The 23,284-nt window shown below is 48.4% G+C and overlaps 1 protein-coding gene across 1 annotated transcript in view; it reads left to right on the forward strand.

The window, feature by feature from the left end:
- The window catches only part of PLXNA4 (plexin A4), a 452,691-nt gene that overhangs the window by 380,476 nt on the left and 48,931 nt on the right, over window positions 1-23,284 (forward strand). The window contains exons 12-20 of the mRNA XM_084784426.1: window positions 81-271; window positions 3,990-4,141; window positions 10,224-10,341; window positions 14,582-14,718; window positions 15,714-15,878; window positions 18,299-18,392; window positions 18,743-18,982; window positions 19,455-19,601; window positions 20,130-20,364. Of these exons, the coding sequence (XP_084640552.1) occupies window positions 81-271; window positions 3,990-4,141; window positions 10,224-10,341; window positions 14,582-14,718; window positions 15,714-15,878; window positions 18,299-18,392; window positions 18,743-18,982; window positions 19,455-19,601; window positions 20,130-20,364 (1,479 nt within the window). The remainder of the gene's footprint in view (window positions 1-80; window positions 272-3,989; window positions 4,142-10,223; window positions 10,342-14,581; window positions 14,719-15,713; window positions 15,879-18,298; window positions 18,393-18,742; window positions 18,983-19,454; window positions 19,602-20,129; window positions 20,365-23,284) is intronic.

Consider the following 23,284-nt stretch of genomic DNA (forward strand, 5'->3'; position numbering starts at 1 on the left):
TGGCTGAGACCCACCCTTTCCCTGTGGCCATTCTGGGCTGCTCCCCATCCCAAAGTGCCTCTTGTCCGTGTCTTCTACAGTCTACCTCTACAAGTGTGGGGCCATGCGTGAGAGCTGTGGGCTGTGCCTCAAGGCTGACCCAGATTTTGAGTGTGGCTGGTGTCAGAGTCCAGGCCAATGTACACTGCGCCAGCACTGCCCTGCCCATGAGAGCCGGTGGCTGGAACTGTCAGGCGCCAACAGCAAATGTACCAACCCTCGGATCACAGAGGTAAGCCACCACCCCACCTATAGCCCTCAAGACGGTTCCTGGCTGTGGTGTTGATCACTCCGGTGGTCCCCATAGATGATATGACTGGCTGTGTCTTAACCTCATTTTTCTTCACAGATTCCTCTGGAAGATTAGGCTTGATTCAGAGACCTTTCTCTGGCCTAGTTGAGTTAGGGACAGAAGGAAAGGCTCAAAGCCTAAGGGAGATTAGCAGTATATCTGGATGCCGTTGAGGAGTCTAACTGTGGAGAACAGGGAGGGATGGGGCAGAACAAAGCAAGCACACAGATAGTAGGGACAAAGCTGGATCTGTGTAGGGTTCTGTCAGCATCCTTTGCCTATGCAGTGAGTCTAAACGTCTGCTGTCCCACAGGTGAGTTCCAGGGATTGACTTGAAGGCGTCCTGGCATCCCACGTGCTTCCTCAGTTTCTGTAGCACTCCCCAAGCTCCTTGTCCATCGCCGTTCTGGTTAAATCATCACCAAGGGTGTCTAAACAAGGAAGCTGCTGCCCCTGTCCCCATTCCACACTTCTGACAGTGAGTTCATCTAAGGCAGTCTTCCACCAGGCAGAAGAACCTTACTCATGTCTTATATAGGAATAGAATGCATGTCTCTTTTTAAGTATTCTCCCAACATAAGAGTTGCATCCTATATAATTCTCCCATCACCTCAGAAAGAGGGCTCAACACACAATAGGTCCTCAATACCTCTCAGCCATGGAGGATGCTGATTATGATAATGAGATAGATGGGAAAGAGTGCCAAAAGAAGGAAGGAAACAGCTGTATCTGCATCTGTCAATCAGGAGGACATATTGGTACCCAGCTTTGCTCATTTTTGCTGATGGACCCATCCCATATTGAGCAATGGTGACTGTGGTCTTAGACTATGTATATGTGTCATGCTTTGGAGTCTGCACATTCCCTTCCTATCCCTGACTGGTCAGCACAGAAGTCCTATTATATTGCGCACCTGCGGTTTTGAAACCAAGCATCACAAACCTTGTAGCTTAGACTATCACTATCCTAGAGGCAGACGTTCAAGATCAAGGTGTTGGCAGGACTGGTTGCTTCTGAAAGCTGTGAAGGAACTGGTTAGCTGTCACCTGCCCTGCTTCGTGTTTTCTTCTATGCATGTCTCTGTATGTCCCATTTGCCTTTTTTTTTTTTAATAATAACACCGTGATCACATTGGGTTTAACCCATCCTAATGATATCCTTAACCGTCTCTGTAAAGACTTTTCGCTCCTCAAAGTCACTTTCTGTGGTACTAGAATTGCGTGGTCTGAATAGGAAATGACTTCCAGAGGCTTGTGTGTTTGGAGCCTTGGCCCCAGGTGGTGCTTAGGTTTTAGGTCATTGTGGAATTTCTAGCAGGTGGAACCAAGCTGGGGGACATGGGTTCCTGCAGGGTAAGCATTGAGGCTTAGAGCCTAGCTTCCTTCTGCATTCTCTGCTTCATGGGTAACACCATGCACCAGGTAGCGTGCTCTTGCTGCCAGGGACCAAGCCCTATACGATGCTGTCCCACTGTGATGCATCTAACTCCCCCAACCATTGGCCACAATAAATCCTTTTCTCCTTAAGTCGCTTTTCTTGGATATTTGTTCATAGCAACAGGGCAAATAACCAAGTCATGAGATTAGTTAGAACTTATACCTATGAATTGGAGGGGAGGAGGTACAGTTAGGATTTCCATGTAGGAACGGGGGGGCATCATAGTTGAACCCTTCACACCTGTCTTAGACGTTAAAGCCCAGAGTAATTATCTTCCTGTCCTGTATAGACTACTGTCAGAGCTGTGGCTTTATACCAGAGTATAAAGAAAATACTGTTGTCTCCCAAATCTCCTGAGTCCTGGACTCATGTTCCCCTTCACTGCAGTGACAGGACATACACGCCTCTTACAAACTGTGTGACTGGGATGGGTCTGAGCAGAAACAGTGTTGGCTTTTATGCGTGAACCCCCTTTGGCCACCTCAGGATGGCCTTCAGAATGCACGCCTCATCTGGACCTTACTCTTCAGCGTGATGATAACTTCAAAACTGGGTCTTTGTCTGAGCCCCCTCTTCATTCTGTTGACTGTGGTGACTTCCAGGCCAGCGGGCTGGGTAGGGGGCCTTTCAGCCCACTTTCCTCACATCCCCCTCTCTACTTCCCTGTCCATCCATAACACAGCCCAACTCTGTGGAGCCACTACCCCCATGCTGCTAACAGCTAAGCCATCCCTGGGGCTGTGGCATGTGGTGACTCAGTGCACTGAAGCCAATCAGCTGGATTTGCTTTCTCCTTGGCCCGACTCCAAGAAAATCACAGGAACAAGGTGACAAATTAAACAAATCTTCCTATGGCGGGGGCTGCTTACTGCCTCCAACCTGGCATCAGCCTTCCAGGGGACCATGGACTGGTCCAAAGACAAAACCGCTCTTACCAGATGACAAGCTAGGGCTGGAACTTCATGCAGGCCCCCTGCCGGGACCTGGGATACACTAGGGACCCATCATCTGGACAAGCATTGGGGGAGAACCTGAGCACTTTCTCCCTGCCTGCCACACATCTGCCCACCTCACTTGAGCAGTAGTGGGTCCATTTCTCCAACGAAGCTGTTTTTCTACTGTAATGGGAACATGCTCATGTAAACTATCACACCACATAGATGCTTTCAGGCATATGTGTCCACACAGGGCTACGTAAGAGGAAGGAAGTTGCTAGTCTTTGGTAAATAAACAGCCTCTCCTCAGAAATACTACCATGGGGGCAGCCCAATTTAGTGTCTTTGCTTCTTTCAGTTTTACCAGCCATCCTGGATAGTGCTCCATACGTAATCCTGGCAGGCTGTGGTACTGTGGCATTCTGGAAAGAACTAGAGACTCCTGCCATTCAGAACCTCCCTAGGACCTCGCTGCAGGTGTAGGTAGTCTGAGAACGAGGAGCAGGAAAGGGTTTTGCTGTGGGAAACAACAGCTGGATGATACTCATTGTCCACAGCCCCTCCCTCAAAACACGCCAAGCTCCGCTTTAGCACCCATGGTGACATCTCTGGAGGGAAGGGCAGTCACTTTGACCAGTGTACCTGGGTAAAGTCTAAATTAAAGCCACTTCCACGAGAAGCCAAGCCAAGAAGGAAGGTAAACTCTGTGTCAAATGTTCTAGAGAGTAATAGGTTGGCTTGGCTGCAACAGCATGCTGCCATTGATGAAAAAGGCAGGCAGGGGGAACTGGAGACATAGCGTGCTTCTGGAGGCATAAGCTCAAAAGAGGAAGAAGGGCTGGGTGGAAGGACGGGGAACTTGACCTGAGAAGTGGTTGTCATAAAAGAAGTGTGAGAAAGTGCCTCGGAATTTCAGTGAGAGAAACAACTTACGATCATGGAGACTGGACACTTTCTCTTAAAGACTGGGTGGGGTGGTCCTAGGTACAGGTGGTTCTGAATGGGTAAGACGGTTGTATTTCAGGCCAGAAGTCTCTCCTGATATTCTCATCCTTTTCTTTTCTTCTGTGAGGATGGGAAAATAGACCAGGGGCTTTGAATACGGCCCTCAGGGACACAGAGAAACACAGACTCTTTACCACCCATTGATAGCCAAAGAACTTGTGGACCTGCTCAGGGAACTGTGAGCAGGAGCAATAAAGAGCCACGCCCACTCTGGCCTCTTCAGCAAACAGGCAGTGATGCTTCTTGGGGGCCTAAAGGATCGCCCTTCTTTCTCCCTGCAGATCATCCCAGTGACAGGCCCTCGGGAAGGGGGCACCAAGGTCACCATCCGAGGGGAGAACCTGGGCCTGGAATTTCGGGACATCGCTTCACACGTCAAGGTGGCTGGTGTGGAGTGCAGCCCCTTGGTAGATGGCTACATCCCTGCAGAACAGTAAGTGGGAGGCACCTGAGAGATGGATGCAACTGGGGGGGCAGGGGGACAAGGGAGGGCCCAGGGTTTGGTGGGGGGGAGCGATGGCCACACAGGCTTGCGGCACCCCTTATCCTCAGTACTTGGAACCAGAAGTATTTTGGATTGGGACTCCCCCCTCAAACTTTAGAGTGTTTGCATATACATAATGAGATATCCAAGGGATGGGCCCCAAATCTAACACAAAATTCATTAGTCCCACCTACACTTTATATGCATAGCACAAAGGTGATTTTAAGCAGTAATTCCCATCAAATAAAGTTTCCTGGCATAAAATTTTCCATTGATGGTGCCATATCAAGGCACAAGGGTTTCAGATTTGGGATTTGCAGGTTAAGAGCTGACTAATTATGCAAAGTCAGAGCCAAGTGGTGGGGGTGTAGAATGCAGCGAACCTTCTAGAGTTTCTACAGGATCAATCACCCTCAGCTCTCTGCCTTCCCTACGACTGACATGCCATACTGGGGAGCTGTAGACAAGGACTGGAAATAATTGGGGGGAACGTGGCTGCTGGCTACTTGGAGTACGGAGAGGTGAGAAAGAGCAAAATTAAAGTCTGCCAGGGAGTGTGAATTCAATTCCCTCTGTTGTTTCTAGCTCCCCCTGAGCTCCCCCACAGGAAAGCTAGCCCTGGGCTATCCTCTGTGTGGGCTGAAAATGAAATCCCATACTTAGTTTCAGGCCTGTGGGTCCTTTGGCTAATTTTTCTCATTGTAATTCTCTACAAAAAAATTCAGAAGATGACCTTGACCCCCCATCTCACCTATGGGAGGAGATCCAACAGCCATGCACTGTTTAGTGAATAGGTAAACACTACTTTCCAGGGCAGCGGACATGACGATAAAGTGCTTGGCAGCAGAATGGACTCTGTATCCCATCCTGACTCACCCAGACTGCAACCTCATCACCTGTCCTGTGCACATTAGATGGAGGCTGCTGGCAGGGCCTCCCTTAGTCGGGCAGTGCTCTGCCCTTCTGCTTGCTGAACTGAATGATTCAGAACCACATCGGTGCCGCATGTGCCATCCCTCTGACTTCAGGGTCCCCTCACAGCACTGGTGGCAGGTGGGATGTGGACGGGTCCATTTCCCTCAGCTCCCGTCACTTAGCGACCCAAACATCTACCTGTGGCTCCTGCAGTTTTTATGAAATCAAAGCAAAGCCAGCTGCTGCTGATACAGCAGGATGTGGGCAAGCTTAACATCCTCAACCGTGGACCAGGCATCAACAGGGTTATTAGAAAGCCCGATGATTAAAGTGCTGCGATATCAGTTAGATCCGTGGAGTGAGATAGAATGCTCGGGGCGAGACGCCTGACATGAAAGAATTTAGTGTGTGATGAAGGTGACAGTTCAAATCAACAAGGAAAGGCAAGATCCTTCAGGAAATGGTGCTGGCTAAGGCCAGGGACCGAATGATGTAGGATCCTTAGTCTACATTATACACCCAAATACATTTCAGGTAGATTATAGAGTTAGCGGTACGGAAATGAAATCGAAAGATTAGAAGAAAATGCAGGAGCAAATTCATTTGATTCTATGAAGGGGAAGATGTTTCAAGCATGAGCTGAAAAATAAAGCGCACACACACAAACACACACACACACACACACACACACACACACAAACAAAACAAAACAAAACTAGAGGTTTCGAGTACATAAAAGTTAAAAATCACTGTAAAAGAAATATAAGTGATCAAAAAGCTGGGGACATGGTGATACGCAGCACAGTTAGTAGATACCTTCTTCTTAACAGATAAAGAGGCTTCATAAATAAAAGGCAGTTATCACAAAATGAGCAAAGAGCATGAATGTATAATTCACAAGACACACAAAGAACCAAAAGTGCATATGAGAAACAAAACGCAAACAAAAGAAAACAGAGAACACATTTTAGAAAAGTGAGTGCTCCAGAGGCCCGGAGACTAAGCTCAGTGGGCAGAGACAAGCTCACAGGAAGCCCTAAAGCCCAGGTGTGACCACAGGGTAAAGACGGGAAGGTCAGAAGTTCAGGGTCATCCTGAAAAGCCTAGTAAGTTTGAAGCCAGTGTGGAATACATAAAATGCTATCTCAAGAAAAGAAAAAATAGACATGTAAATAAGCACCTGATGCAATTGGCTCGCTTATTGTGGTCAGAGGAAAGCTGGGACAAACTCTCAGGACGGCATTTGGAAGTCTTAACGAGAGGCTTCATATGGCCTCTGGTGCCTGTAACATTAGCCCTGGGGGGGATAGAGACAGACAACTCCCAGGAGCTCACCTGACTGGAAGGGTAAGTTTCTCTAAGGTGAGAGCAATGGAGTGAAAGCCCTAACTTCCTGCTCTGGCCATGTGTACATATGCATATCCACCTACACACTCACATGCGTGTATCACGCACATATACCATATACATACAATCATACAGTGTCCTCCGTCCCTCCCTCCCTCTCCCACAAGTATAAAACAACAACACAAAACCAGGCAAGACCTTTAGCCGGCACTTTAAGTACATGCCTGTAAAGTCCAGCAATGTGGGAGGCCGAGGCAGGAAATTCTCACTCTCACGTCTTGCCTAAACTAGTGTGGGTGAGCTTAAGGTTTAAGGTCAGCCTAGGCAGCTCAGTGAGACTGTCTCAAAATCAAGAAAGAGAAAGAAAAAAGAAAAGGGAAGCTAGAGATACAGCTCAGTGGTAGCACACTTGACCGCAGGCTCAATCCTCAGTATTACACCATCCCTGGCCACCCAGTCTTCAGTCTAGATCACTGGTTCTCAACTTCTTGTGACCTTCTAAAACAGTTCCTCATGTTGTGACCCCAACCATAAAATTATTTTTGTTGCTACCTCATGACTTTCATTTTGCTACTGTTATGAATTATAATATAATTATCTGCGTTTTCTGATGGTCTTAGGCAGCCTCTGGGAAAGGGTCAGTCAATCTCCATTGGGGTCACAACCCACAGGTTGAGAACCACTGGTCCAGCTAATGTGCTCCACAGTCTTTAGTCTACTCCCTAAACAAGTAGACTGTGCAAACATTTATATTTTAAACTGCTTACCTCAGCTTTATTTATAATAGAAAATATTCAGAAGCGATGACAAAAAATAAGGATTTCGTGTGTTAGAAAGATTACTGTACAGATGTTCCTCAACCCTACGTCTCTTTTGCACATGGCGTGGCTGAATCCAGGACCATGTGCATGCTAAGCAAGCATTGTACCACTGAGCTGTATTCTCAGCCCTTGGTGTTGTGACTTAGTTGGAAACAGCCTGAGATGAAAACGTGCTGTACATCCCTAACCAGCTACCAATGTTATTTCTTCCTGTATTTTCTGGATCTCAGGGACCTGAAGCTTTCTGCGGCTTGTGATGGCCAGCATTACAGAGAGTAGCACACCATGTGGCTAGCTCAAGAGAAGTACAAAATTCTAGACAAAGCTCGAAGTACAGGATTGTAGGCAAGTGTCCACAGATGTATACATCACTTTCATACCATTGTAAAGCTGGATTCTGTCGATGAAGGCATCGTAGTTCCTCTGTCTCTTCAGACGGATCACAGACAGGCACACAGAGTGCCATACACACACACACACACACACACACACACACACACACACACACACACACACAATCAAGCGAAATATAGCTTCTAATTAATTCTGTGGAAGAAAACCTAGAGTCCTTTTTTCTTTTCCACACCTAACATGTATTTATTATGCTGTCTATACAGAAACACACACGCACGCAACACACACTGTAAGATCTTTCCTCAGCAATTTTTTTTTGTTTGGATTACACCTGTAATCCAAGCACTGGAGAGGCAGAACTAGTCAGAAATCTGTGAATCCAAGGCCAGCCTGGTCTACAGAGTGAGTTCCAGAACAGCCAGGGCTATGCAGAGAAACACTGTCTCAAATAAACAAAAAAAGACATAAGGAAGGAAGAAAGGAAAGAAGGAAAGAAAGAAAGAAAGGACATAGATTGGGGATGTGGCTCAGTGCCAAGATGCTTGTGTGACATGTGCAAGGCCTTGAGTTTGATCCCTAGCACCGCAAAAACAAACAAACAAACAACAACAATAAAAAACAGCACTAAAATTAAACAACCAAACAAAATCCATGGGCTTCAAAACCTAGAAACAAAAAGGCAAGAGATGAATCTGTTGCCAGGCATGGTGGTGCACACCTTTAGTCCCAGCACTCAGGAGGCAGAGGCAGGGGGATTGCTGTGAGTTTGAGGCCAGCCTGGTCTACAAAGGGAGTCCAAGACAGCCAAGACTACACAGAGAAACCCTGTCTGGGAAAACTAAGAGAGAGAGAGAAATGAATCTGTTTAGCCATGTAGATGCTTCAGAAGGCTAGTGTAGCAGAATATACTAGAATCCAAGTTAAAAGACAGATAACAAATTGACAATCAGGAGGAAAACAATTGCAGTGCTTACAACAAATGAAAGTTGCTATGCCTAGTTAAGAAGGTGTCACCACAGGACAAGTGGTCAGCAGAATAGAGAGAGGTCAAAGGAAGGCGGTGTGGGAAAACCACACAGGAACATGTGCAGCCTCTCTGACAGTCACTGGACTCAAAACGAGATATTTTCGTAGACCACTGGGAAACTGTCACAAGATTATGACTAGTCTTCATTAAAACAGTGGGCCACTGATACAAGTGTAAATCAATACAGCTTTGGGTGAACATCAGTAGGCCCTGTCAATGTTAAGTGAAAAAAACCACTTAACTCAGTGTATTCCCATGCTAATAAACACATGACACTTAGGTATGTGTATGTTGTCTTATTTGCCTGTTTTTTTAAATCAGGAGAGATATCAGAATATTTACATGCCCATCAATAAGACGATTATTAGATAAATGGAGGTTTAAATATGTACGTAGTATTACAAAGCTTTTAGGGAGAGTAAAGTAGAGCTGTGTGTGCAGAGGCTAGATCAAAGCACCTTAGAATGTTTTTACATACAAACTGGTATTTCAAACAGTAGGTAGACTATGCTTTACATTTATCTTTAAACATATGTTTATGTGTACAAACATATATACTTGTACATAATCATATATATGTGTTAACAACATTCATGTTTTTATTTATGCGTATAAAATATGTGCACATGCATATGCATGTGTGTAACATATGTAAATAGCATTTTCTCAGTATCCATGAGTGACTGGTTCTAAAACCTTCTACAGATACCCAAATCCATGCTGCTCAGGTGACTTCTAGAAGATAGCACAGTCTTTACAGACAACCTGTGAGCACCCTCTTGCATGCTTTCAGTCCTCTCCCCATTGCTTATACCTAATTCATCAGAAATGTTAGGTGAATAGTCATTCTATTGTTTTGTTTAGGATATCATGAGGGGGAAAAAAAGTAAGCCTGGGCACTGGAGAGACTGCTCAGTGGTTAGGAACACCTGCTGCTCTTGCAGAGGACCCAAGTTGGTTCCCAGCAACCATCTGTAATTTCAGTTACAAGAGATCTTGTGCTCTTTTCTCATATCCATGGTATCCAGGCATGCACGTGGTGCATATACATACATGTAAACATATACTCATGCATATAAAATAAAAATAAATACATATTTTTAAAAGGAGCCTGTACATATTTAATACAGGTAACACTTTGCAGTAGTTTTGATCTGTAGTTGATTTAATCCATAGATTTAACCCCATGATACAAGGGTTGATGTTAAACATATAAATATTTGGGCCAGTTGCCTAACCTTTCTTTTCTGGGCCTCCATTTCCTCATTTGTAACACATACACACACACACCTGCACGAGTAATGATACCAAACTTTTCCCCCTATACATACATGGAAAATGTCTCCTCTCGTGGCTTAAAAGCTGGGACAGCAGACACACATCACTAAGACACACATCCAACCTTTGGAAGCAAGTTCTCACAAGGAGAGACTTGAGAACCTCAGGCCAGATCTGAGTTCTGGCTCCACTTGCTGAGCTCATGCAGGTCAGCACCCTGGGCTCTGCTGCGGAGCTAAGCCGTACTGGAAGTCCCGTGGCTCATGAGGCATCTCCTTTCCTCCTATAGGATCGTGTGTGAGATGGGAGAGGCGAAGCCCAGCCAGCACGCAGGCTTTGTGGAGATCTGTGTGGCTGTGTGCCGGCCTGAGTTCATGGCCCGCTCCTCACAGCTCTATTACTTCATGGTGAGTCCTGGATGCCAAGGGCCTGGCTGGGTGCACGCCACAGCAAACCTTATGGCCCACATTGCAGAGCAGGGCTTCCACCCCACCACCCATGTTCATGGGAGCCCCACGGGAACAGAGTAGGAGCAAAGACCTAGATTCTACTGCTGTGCCTCCTTGTATGGGTCCCAGAAAGCCGATTTAGCCCTTGGTTCCCAGTGTCTATTATATGGCCAAACAGCATGGTAACTCCTGAGAATTACACCTAGGCTCAGCCTCTTTCTAGTTGTCAGAACTCAGACAAGGTGGTCAACTTTTCTGTGCCTCCATTTCTTTGCTTGTAATACGGAAATGATACTTGTATCTCTTTCAAAATATGGTGAAGATCATAAAGTCTCCATCCCATGTGGTGTTATTTTCTCTGTTAGCCACCATCACTGCCGTGCCTGGCATGCCACCACCATCCTATCATGAGCAACTAGTCATCTTTTCCTGCCCTCCCACTATCCAATCGTGACCTTCTTGGCCCACTTTTCACCTGTCTTGTACCTATTCCCACCTGCAGCCCCCCCATGTCACCTATTCACACCCTGCCCTCACCTCCCATCTCTCCACTCACCAGTTCCCTTCCCGTAATCTCACCCAGGCCTCAGCCCAATCACTGAAAATTACTCACATTCCCTCTTGAACTTTCTAGACCTGCAAAGCCATCTGATCTCCTGGCCTTGATCTTTCCATTTCCTATTGTACAGCTTCTAAAGAACCCATGTGGCTGACATTAGAAAGTTTCCCTCCTCTCCCCCTCCCTCCCTCTCTCCCTCCCTCCCTCCCTCCCTTCTTCCTTCCTTCCTTCCTTTCTCCTGGTTATTCCTGCTCTTCTACTGATAACCTCTTACCAACTCACCCAGTTTTTCTCACTCAGGAAAGCCCAGGTGTGCCTACAGGACTGTGTCCACCATGGAGCAAGTTGTGCTTGAATCCGGGGTCTTTAGAGAAAGTTTCACAGAAGAAGCAATGGAAAGGCAGGGCGTGTCCAAATTGGTCTCTCACTTTTCGTGTGGCTCGTGCCTGACAGGTGTTTTCCCTATCATAAAACTGACCCCATGGACTCACCCCAAAAGACAGGAATGAGGAGGAAAAAGCAGTCTGAGGAGGAGGAGGAGGAAGAGGAGGACAGTAGGAGTAGAGAGGCCGTGAGGAACAACGAATGTAGCTGCTGCAAAGCAAGCACCTTCCTGATCCACTGGGTCCCTTGTTCAATGACCTATGTCACTTTCCTAGTTGAAAGGTCCTTCTAAGGAAATAGCCTGGTGACATACATCTTCTGAGATATATATTCAGGAAGGAAGAATGTTGGGCACCCCAGCCCCTTCCTCTACCCAATTTTTACTTAGGGGCGGAGAGGCTAGGTGTTTTCCAGTGGGAATAAAAAGCAGGGTTGCGCAGGGCCACTGGAAAAGGCAGACTCACCTTCTAATCATGCTTCTGAGTGACCTGTAGCCCTCTTTGCCTTCCCTTCAGCTAGGTGGCATGTGGGAGAGAGCATTTCTTCTTCTTCTTCTTCTTCTTCTTCTTCTTCTTCTTCTTCTTCTTCTTCTTCTTTTTATATCTATTTTTAATTTATATGTTCATTTTACATCCCATCCGTAGCCCTCCCTTCTCTCCTGCTGGTCCCTCCTTCCCACTGTCTTCCCTCTATTCCCCATCTCCTTGTCCTCAGACCACCACCAGTCCACCCCATTAGGACCGAGCTCCTCCTCATCTACTGAGGCCTGGCAAAGCAGCCTATTAGGGCCAAGTGATGGAAAAGAAGCACTAGTCCATGCCAACCTTTGAACCAAAATTCATGCTCTCTACAAGTTGTGCAGAGTTGCCTAACCCAACCTGAGACCCACGCCATGGGAGAGAGCCAACCCCTGACACCTTTAACGACACTCTGCTATATGTACAGAGAGAACACTTCTTAAGCAGCACCCTAAAAGGCCTCTCCACTGGAGTCCTGGGGTATCTTTCCCCAGAAGGCTCCTCTAGCGAGTTCTAGAGCTCCGGGGTGTGTTGAGAGACCCTTCCTGGTGCCAAGGCTAGGGCTTATAGCAGAGCATCAGCGAGCACCCACAAGGATGTCCAGACTCTTGTGCATCCATGGGACCAGGAATTGGACAGATGTGGATAGCTGCAGAAGCAGGGACATAGATGGCTCATTAGAAAATGGTACACACCCAAGGGCAGAAGCTGCTTGGGGCCTGCAGAAAAGTTTAGCCCAGAGCCCACTGTGTGGCTTCTACGTCTCATTTCACAGGTTTTGGGGGTCCTTTGGGCTCTCTCACACCTTCCCTATTACATTTACTCCTCCACTCAGTTTCATGTGTCCCAGGGGCTCAAACCTACACAAATGAGGGGTGAAGCATTAGTGTTATAATGACCTATTGATGCCTCTGTGCCTGTACAGTTGGTGGTGTTTCCAGCCTTCCTCTCTGCTAATGGGTTTTTCCTCCCCTAACACTTTCGCTGAATTTCATGGAAGGCTCTCCCAGGCTTTACTCTCTGTCCCACCCTCCCACTTCAGGGACAAACTTGGGTAGCCCTCAGTGAGGTGTCAAAGCTACAAAAGGCCCAGATCCATGCTCCGTGCTTCTGGTCAGTCACCAGCTCTGTCCCAGGAGCTCTCCTTGCTGGGACGTCTCCTCCTCCCTCCCCTTCTAGCCTGTTGGTTCACGGAGCCAAGTGAAAAGCTGGCAAATAATTCAGACTTTGATTTCCCGTGCAAACCCACCGTGAAATATTTATGAAGCATGACTTGAATAATTAATAGTTTCTCACAAGTCTAAAACATGTTTCCATAACACCCTCTCCCACCCAGAGCAGACCCCTTCCAGCCAGTGCATCAACACCACTGTATTGAGGCTTTCGGCAAGCACCCATTCTTCCAGGGGTTTGCTGTTAAATCTCTCTCAGGGACACAGGACACCAGAAGACAGACTCAGTGTGTCTTCTCTGGAGAGGCCAGTGGGGCAAAGCCACCCTTTGGAAATAGCAGATTACTATAATTTTCTGAACAAGAAAACTGTCATGGGCCCTGGAGATAACCACTTTAGGGCCCAGTTCCCAATCATGTGACCAGAGAAGTTGCCTGTTTTTATCACAATCACACAGCATGATACCTAAAGGTCCTCATCCTTGCCTGTTCAGCCCCAAAGCCAGCATTTCCAACTGAGCTGAGGAACACTGGAGCCAAGGTCAGGGAGTGTCTCCAGGGGTCTCTAGGGTCCCCAGTCTGGGATCTGGGTACATGGTGCTTGGGTAGGTTTGCTGGCTCCCAAAGGACACTACCTGCAGGAGAGTAACCATAATAGTGTGAACCCAGCCGGTTTGGTTTCAGTACAGAGTTCTTTGGGCTGTAGCAGGAGAAAGGGATGGAGAAGTCTTCATTTAAATGCAGATACAGGCTTCTCACCTGGGACCAGGGAAAGTTTTTCCATTAAAATGCTAATGAAAGAACAAACTGCAGTTCCAAATCCCTTGCTGTCTGGGGCTCTGCTCCCAGCCCCCACCCCAGCTGGCTCCTCACCTCTAGTCAGGGCAGGGGGCTTGACAAGCCTTGAAAGCTTCCTTGGGCACAGTCTTCACACATCCCATGCTCTGGCCACTTGGGCCCTTGGGGTGTGGCAGGGCCCCTTCTCAAACAACAGGAGGCCGTTTATTGGAGAAGTAGCTTGAGACCAGAGTGCAGGAGCTGGGTCTCAGCCACAGTACTTTTTAGCTGTGTGACCTTGGAAAACTTGGTGAACATCTCTAAACCTCATCTGTGAACTAGGTAATGACAGCCATTTTTGAAAAAAAAAATCATTGACTGGGTAATTTATAGATATGCATAAGTCTGACTGCTGGTCCAGAGGTCCTGAGTTCAATTCCCAGCAATCACATAGCGGCTCACAAGCACCTATAGTGAAACTTGATGCCCTCTTCTGTCTGGTGCTCTCTTCTGTCATGCAGTCATACATGCAAACAGAGTGCTCATATACACAAATATACAAATAAATAAATCTTCTTTTAAAAATCAGTACACAGCAGCTAGCATGGCTACTATGATTCATGTAGAGATGTAAGCTCTCTTCACACAAGAATACAAAATGCCTTGCCAAGGCCATATGAGTGGATTCTAGATGGCAGTTCCTCAGTAGGCCATGGGACACTGCCTAAAGCCTGTCACACACTCTTTGGCCTGTCCCAGCATGCCTCAGACCTCTTCTTTTCTATGCAGACTCTGACTCTCGCGGATCTGAAGCCCAGCCGGGGACCCATGTCTGGGGGGACACAGGTCACCATCACAGGCACCAACTTGAATGCAGGCAGCAACGTGGTGGTGATGTTCGGGAGCCAGCCCTGCCTTTTCCACAGGTAACTCCTGGGTCCAGGGGGAAGGGCTAGGCAGGTAAAGCACCTGGGAGGGAAATGTGGGGTGGATAGGATCCACCCCTTTCCCAGGCTGACATTTGTGAGTCCCTCTAAAAGCTGACACTCTTCTCTCTTTGGTGGAGGACAGTAGATAGGATCCCTGCCTTCCCTGGGGGTGGGGGAGGTGTCCTGCTGATGTCCACAGTTCAGCCTGGTATCCTGGGATGTACCCTTTGCAAAGAATGGGGCCACCAGTGAGCATCCAGCTTAGGACTGGCAGCTGATGCTCCTTCAGGACCAGAACTTGCTCTGAGCAGGTGATGTCAGAAGGCCAAGACTGAGCCAACAAGGGCAAGAGGCCTTCTGCCCAGCTAGGCATTGCAGCCCAAAGGAATACACTTTACTCAGACAGAAGCCTGGATAGGGGCCAGAGGGAGCCCATCTAAGGAATGCCAAAGACCTCAGAGAGTTCCTACAAGAGCTATGGCAGATTGAAAGTCAGACCAGCCTGGGTCTTACATTGCTGCATTCTTTTGAAGATGGTAAGGATGAATTTGAGCAAAGCGACTACAGAAGGGCTGAGACTCGTAAGAGGCCAGAGGCAGAGCTCCATCTCAGTGCAGCAAGCACAGTCACAGACCTGAGAGCTATAAGCCAGGGATCATGGCTCAGAGTCACAGGGAGGATGTGTCAAGGGGCCAATGTCTGCGAAACCCACTTCGCAGGGTTCTCATTGCAGGCCGGGAATGAGACGTGGAGGAAGGAACCTCATCAACTTACATAGCTAGATCCTTATGAAAACTGGGGCAGCCCAACGAACAGGCCTCTTTGAAAGGTAGACTCAGAAGAGCCTTTCAAAGGTCCTTGTGCCTGGTCCATGAGCTTTCTCTCTATGGCTGTGCCCACCCCTTACTTCTGAGATGCACCAAGAAAGGGGTTGGCCTGGGACCACTGCTCATCTTGGTACCTAGGAACCTATGTTCTACCCTCCCTTCTAGGCGCTCTCCATCCTACATTATCTGTAATACTACATCCTCAGATGAGGTGTTGGACATGAAGGTGACTGTGCAGGTGGACAGGGCCAGGATACGCCAGGACCTGGTCTTTCAGTATGTGGAGGACCCCACCATCGTCCGTATTGAGCCAGAGTGGAGCATTGTCAGGTAGGAGGACCCATCCCCACAACTTTCTCGTGCCTCTGGGCCTTAGTGTCTCTTCCTCAGCTCTCAAAAGCTCAAGAGAAGCCAGGCTTGGTGACATGAGCCTATAACCCCAGTGACTTGGGAGACAGGCCTCTTCCCAGTCTTCCCCTCACTGCCCCTGTTGTCTGCTTGCCTCCGTTCCTCTCGTATAACAGACTCAGCCAGGCACAGCCTGGTCCTTATTCCTCGCTGCTTCTCCAATATCCTACACAAACCCTCTAAGCAGAGTGACACAGAAGGTGGAAGAAGGCACGAGATGCTTCCATAGGAAGAACCCAGGCAAGGGGTCCCTCACTTCAGTAGTTCACCTGGGCAAGCCATGGGTCCTCCTTTCTTTTTGAGGATTTTCCTGGGGACCACGGGAGTACACGGTCTCTAGGGTGTAGGAGTGTAGCACCTCTCATGAGAGATGGAGCTGCAGGCCCCTGACTGTGGCCACTTTGCTAAGCCTAGAGGACATATCAGGAAGAGCAGAGTCCAGGGGGGCTGTCCTTTCTGTGAGCGCCTCTCGGGGTCATTGGGAAGCTGCTGTGCTAGGGTGCATGGAGAACACAGTGAAGACTTAGGGTGGGAAGGAACAGACTCAATCCATGTTGCTTACCCAACACATGACCTTACCCACCTGCCCCCTGCTCAGTGCTCCCAACAGTCAATTCTGCCCAGGAAGGGGCCCAGGACTAGAGAAGTTAGAGAAGACAGAACAAAGAGTTGCTCTGCAGGGGCAAGCCTAATCTAGAGGGTTAAACTTAAACCAAGGACCCAAGGGCCATAGCTGACTGGTTGCCTGAATTTTTATAAATAAAATTTTATTGGCACACAGCTCTACTCACTGGTTGTATTGTGTACAGTTGTTTTCTCATGACTGCACAGAGTTGAGTAATTGTGACAGAGACCATATGGCCGGTGGAGCCTGAAATATTTGCTGCCCGGCCCTTCACAGAAATAGTTGGCCACCTTCTGCTTGAAGACTACAGAGAACCAGCCTGGCTGCTGGGATGAGAAAGGGTACTGGCCGTCCTTAGCTAAGCCCTGAAGGGGAAGCAGTCTGTCAGAGCCATGCCGGGCATTGGCTTCAGAGCCTGGTGACTCAGGAAGGTGACACAGCCCTTTGTGTCCCCATCAGGAAGCTAGGCAGTGATACTCTGAGACATTCATGGCCTTGTTGGATTCACTTTCCCTTCATATTGTCACAGAAATAAAGGTGTCATCTTCCTGGCACTCGGCAGTGCCCCAAGTCACACTCATGCCATGAGAGAGGTTGGACACACATTCTGGACTGCCAGCATTTTTGCTTAGGTTAAGGAAATCTGAGGATGAGATATCTGAGCTTCCTGTAAGTTGCCCAGGTTGTTTGGGGACAAATGGTGGGGTTATTTTCAGGCTAGATATCAGAAACTCATCTGTGGAAAGAATCCTGCAGGCACACCTGGAAGTGTGTGTGTGTGTGTGTGTGTGTGTGTGTGTGTGTGTGTGTGTGTGAGCACATGAGTGCCTGCAAGACACACTCAATGAGAAAGAGAAATAACGGGAAGTTTAAAGATGGGAAAGTAAACAGATGGATAGAAACGCATGCGAGTGTAATGGACAAAGAATCTTAGCTACTAAGCTTAGAAGTGATTTACCTACAAGGCTCTGCTTTAGACAGCAGGATGTTGGTCAGTGGCACTCTGGTGACTGGCAATCAGGTCACTGTTCACTCTAGTCCAAGGAGGACATAGCCAAGCACAGGCCTGTTCACCGTCCCCACCAGTTTCTCGGTCATCTTGGGTACAGAGCATAGCATCATCCTTTGAAAGGCCACGCTGAGCTAAGTCACCTGAGTCCTCCCCATCTGTGACCTGCGCTCAGGAGACAACAGGCTCAGAGCATGCCACGCCCATACTCTCAGAAGAGGTGCCGTTACCTTGGCTATGGCTTTTATAGGTCTCAGTTGGACTGAAGCCACCAAGGAGGAAGTCTATAGCATGGTTGCCATGGAAAACAGATTGTACGTGGACACTGGAGGTTCTGCTGGGGACCATTTAGAACAAGACCAAGAGTGGTGAGGGATAGGGGAGGAGATGCCAGGGCTGAAACAGCTGGCTCAAGTCTGGGAGCCTCAGAGAACTAAAGGGCCATGCTGTCCCTGGCTTCCATGAGATGTACGTGTTACAAACAACTCAGCCAGGGACAGCGTGGACATCTGGTCACCACTGTCCTCCCTCTGGGCTTCTGAGATACTTTTCCTTGTTGCTGAGGTCAGCTTTTCATCCTTGTCTCCAAGGACACAATTGTGCCCCCTCACTCTTACCGTCGTGGCTCATCCTGATGACCACTGTCGTCATGGCCACTACATCTCCTGTGCGGGTTGTTCACACACTCCTTTCTTTCTTTTTGGGCAGTGGGAACACACCTATCGCTGTCTGGGGAACTCACCTGGACCTCATACAGAACCCCCAGATCCGTGCCAAGCATGGAGGGAAAGAGCACATCAATGTGAGTCCATGGCCTGGGATACCTCCAAGTCCTGGGATGGCGGGATAGAGGAGTTGCATTGAACATACTTACAGCTGTCTGGGCTATAAGCCTGAGAGATCAATTATTTCCACAGTGCGTGGGGTTTTACTCCCACCATTCCTACCCAGTTTACCTAGTCACTATCGCATTCACACTGGGCAAGGCCAGAGCTGGGAGACAGCCACAGGGTGGAATCCAAGAGTAGCCAAGAGAATGAACCTGGCTCCATCCTCCATAACCCTTCCATATCAACCCCATGCGACATTGACAGCCACTGGGACTTCCAGTGTGGAGATATTTCTCATTGTCTCCTCCTCTGACTCCTGCAGATCTGTGAGGTCCTGAACGCTACTGAGATGACCTGCCAGGCCCCCGCCCTTGCCCTGGATCCTGACCACCAGTCGGATCTCACCGAGAGGCCCGAAGAATTTGGCTTCATCCTGGACAACGTCCAGTCCCTGCTAATTCTCAACAAGACCAACTTCACCTACTACCCTAACCCTGTGTTTGAGGCTTTCGGTCCCTCGGGAATCCTGGAGCTCAAGCCCGGCACTCCCATCATCCTAAAGGTATTCCAGATAAACTTTTTTCATGGCACTTTAATTATCAGTTATTGATTTCTTACTGGGAAAATGAGAGGACACTAGTTTATATAGTGTGCTGATTTGTTTTTTGTTACTGTCACAAAATACTTGATGCTGGATACTTATAAAGGAGAAGAAAATATTAGCATGCCTCGTTGTTCTGGAGAACAAAAGACAAAATACCAGACCTGGTTCTCGTGAGCACATGTAACAAGGGAACCTCATGATCTTCCATTAAGTCCTACATCTTAAAGATCTCCTTGTCTCTTACACTCCCAGGGACCAGACTCATAACACGCCATATCTAATACATGTACCAGTTCTTTGGACTTCTTGCTGATGGTGGCCTCTTTCCTAGTTCATCCATAAGATGGGCTGTTGGGTAGGAGGCCATGGCAGCCACCAGCATCTGTGGTCCTGACTCCAGGTTGGGGATGGGGACTTTCTTGTCGCTCAGGGCAAGAACCTGATCCCGCCCGTGGCTGGAGGCAACGTGAAGCTGAACTACACCGTGCTGGTTGGGGAGAAGCCGTGCACCGTGACAGTGTCAGACGTGCAGCTGCTCTGCGAGTCTCCGAACCTCATCGGCAGGCACAAAGTGATGGTGAGGCTACTGGGACCCCACTGTATGTGGAGCAGGCACGAGGGGTGCCGGGTGAGAATGGCTCAGCCACATGGAGACTACCAGAGACTTCTAACAGCACTTCCTGTCCTCTGTGAGCCTTCCTTCCAGCTCACCCCAGACCTGCTTCCATCTTCCTGCCCCACTAGACAGCTTCTTTTATATGGCCACTCCCTCTGTCCTGGGTGGTACAACAACGAAGTGATAAACTGTGTGTTAGGTCCAAGAGAGGGTGGTCCATGGTACCATTTCTCTGTCTTAGTTCCCAACTCCGATGGCAGGATGATTCTCAGGGTAGTCAGTCGGTGCTATTACACTGAGTCTACACTGCAGTTGTGAGCAGTGTCCTTGTGTTGACAGTGTCCTCCTGAGTGAGGGGATGGAGCGGCCTCTGTAGTCCGTGCTTTCTCATGTGTCTTCTGATGGGGAGGGCTCCTCCTGTTTTCCTGCTGGCCGTGAACCCTTCCCCAGCTTGCTCTGCTACCATCCCTCTCTTCTCTGTGTCCACAGGCACGGGTGGGTGGCATGGAGTATTCCCCTGGGATGGTGTACATAGCCCCAGACAGCCCACTCAGCCTGCCCGCCATCGTCAGCATTGCAGTGGCTGGTGGCCTCCTCATCATCTTCATTGTGGCGGTGCTCATCGCCTACAAACGCAAGTCCCGAGAAAGTGACCTCACACTAAAGCGGCTGCAGATGCAGATGGACAACCTTGAGTCCCGTGTGGCCCTGGAGTGCAAGGAAGGTACTGAGTGTGCAGGGGCTATTGCCTGGTGCTGGACTCGTGTGTGTGTGTGTGTGTGTGTGTGTGTGTGTGTGTGTGTGTGTGTGTGTACATGTGCACCTATCCTATGCAAGCATGCAGGCTGGGCAGCAGTGGGTAGTATTAGAGGTTATATATGCATATAAACAGATGTAAGTCATTGTGTGTGTATGTATGTATGTGTACACATGTGCCCCTTTATGTCACCAACCCTTCTGGGCAGCATTTGGCAATGCTGAAGGTCATGTATGTATATGTAAGTACATTAGCCAACAGGTAGGCCTGCAGGGAGTGATAGTTATATATATATATACATGTGTGTTTATGTCTTTCATTTACAAGCTAGCAGGTAAGGTCACAGCAGGCAGTGATGGAGGCTGAGTGTGTGCATGTATGCACTTGTGAGTATGGGGATGTGTGCATATGTGTGAGTTCCTCCTACTCATCAACTAGCAAACTGGGATGCAATGGGCTCTCCCACAGGCTGGGCACTCTACCTGCAGAATCTTTTTGCCAGTCTCTGAGCTCAGCCAGGGTCCTAGGCCAGAATCCTGTCTAGCGATCCGCCTTGTGGCTTTCTCCTTACTCCTACTAGATATGCTACTGGGATCATTTACACACCAAGAGCAGTGTCCAGATTCAAAACTCTGGCTTGGGGGTGAGGGGAGTTTGTAGTCTCTTCCAGGGAAGACCCGGAGGTCTTGAAGCATACAAGCAATCCGCAGTTCTCCCCCGTCAGCAGGCAGGGGATTCTGTAGGGTTGATCTGTGATTTCAAAGGACATGCATTTCACAGCTTGTATTTGAAAAATGTACACAAGTCACCATGAAGGGAAATCAACAGTGTCAGGCCCAAGAAGGCAGCTTATAACCCCGGGGTATCCTTCTATAAGCCACCCCAGGAGGAAGGAGCTGAGCTATTTCTCTGTGGGTAATATGTACCCAGTGTTAATCCAGCCCCTTACCTGGGCTCCCATCATGCGGATTCCCTCTGGGGAAGCTTTTCCTCTTTTGATGGGGACCAGCCAGGCTCCATCCCATCTCTGCCTCCTTCAGCTGTCATCCTGGCATCTGCCTTGTGGGACTGTTAATTACTGCCTTTTATTATATTTACACTGCTTAATTTTTTTTTCTCTGCAATGTACTCTTCCCTCTAATTAGGTGTAGTGATTAGAATCTCTCTTATGTGTGGCAGGCGTGAGGCTTTGAATGTCGGAGGTGCGTGGTGGCTTAAAGGAAACTGCAGACACATCAAACCCCGACTCCCTCCTCTTCCTCCTGGTCACGGAAACAGCCCAATCGGGAGGAAGCTGTGGAAGGGAGGGGACTGATGCCAGCCTTCTCTAGAAGCTCCCCAGGGAAGGAAGGCTCAGCAGGCAGAAACCTGTGGAGTCCCACAGGGGACCATGGCTTCTGGCTGATGACAGCTGTGCTCCGGGGATGGAAGGAGCCATCTTACAGCAAAGGACACACAGGGTTGGCAGCGGAGGCACTTTCCAGGTTGCCAAGACAGCTGCTGCATATTTATGAGGCAGCTCGGGGCCCAGGCCAAGGGTTTGTGTGGAGAGTTCACTGTCAGCCAGGAAGCTACCCACGTGCCCACTTATAAGATATCAGCCCACACCCAAGCCTGGGATACATTGGCACACACATGTGCAAACACACGTTTCTACTCAGCACCCTCACACGTGTGCTTGCACACTCTTATGCAAGTCAAAACAGGCACACACATGGGTGTGCCCCACTCCTGCCCATGTATACCTATCCACCTACTCACACAAACACAGCTATGTGTTCTTTATTCTGAGCATGCACCAGCGTGTTGGTCAGTGTATATTGCCGCGATTGAGTAGCGCAACAGAACCAACCAGGTTTCTTTTCTCATGGTCTCAGAGGGTTTGTTCATCATGGATGATGAGGAGGAGCATGTGGAGTGCTCAACTGACCGCTGTCAGAAAGCAACAGAAACAGGAAGGGGTCAGGGGAATATATGGTCCCAAGGACAGTCCCCAAGCCCAGTGATCTACCTATAGTAGACCCACGCTCCATACATAAACTCCCTTCCAACAGCAATATCATATTAAAGATCTGTCAAATGATGAGTCAATACATTGGTAACTACTATCTAATTGTTTCTTAAAGGACCCTTATAGACATACCCAGAGATGTGCTTCACTAATCTCTTAGGCACTTCTCAATCCACTCAAGCTAGCAATTAAGATCAGCCATCAATACATGTTTGTTAGGCTTTGCTGACAGTGCATGCCAAAGAGGCCTCCAGGCTCCCTTTATACACAGAATGCACCAGAGTATGTTTAGAAGCATTAGGGTTTCTGTCTCAGGTGTCCCTATATAGCAAGAACCCCAGTATCCACGTAATAGAACAAGATGGGACAGGGTCGCTAGGAGGGGAAAACCAGAAGAGGCTGCAGGTCTGCCAGTGTCCAACTTAGCTCCTGTCCTTTCCGGGAAATTTGTGGGGCTTTCCTGGCATCAGAGCCCTTGGAAACCAACGGACCTCATGCTAGCTCTACCACAGTCAGCGGGAAGAGCAAGGCAGGACTGTGTACACAATTCAGAATAGTTGTGTCATGTTCACATATCCTCATATCCCACTGTGCCGCAGCCTTGCTTTTTGATGTCCCTGGAGCTACTTTGGGCCTATGAATCTTTTCTGAACCCACCAACTATTCTTTTTTTTTCACTTAGTCCTAAGTTTATATAAATGAAAATAAATTGGTTAGGCAGCAACTATGACTTGTTCTTTGTCACGGTGTGCCAGTACTCGTGTTAATGTGTGTGCATGTATGTGCATGCATGTATGCAACAGCTATATGTGTGAGCATGAACCAAGGAGAATCCACAGCTTAATTGGATTGACAGCTGCTCCTCTGAGGTGGCAG

The sequence above is a fragment of the Acomys minous genome (assembly GCF_964271855.1).
Source record: "Acomys minous genome assembly, chromosome: 6".
Taxonomy (NCBI): Eukaryota; Metazoa; Chordata; class Mammalia; order Rodentia; family Muridae; genus Acomys; species Acomys minous.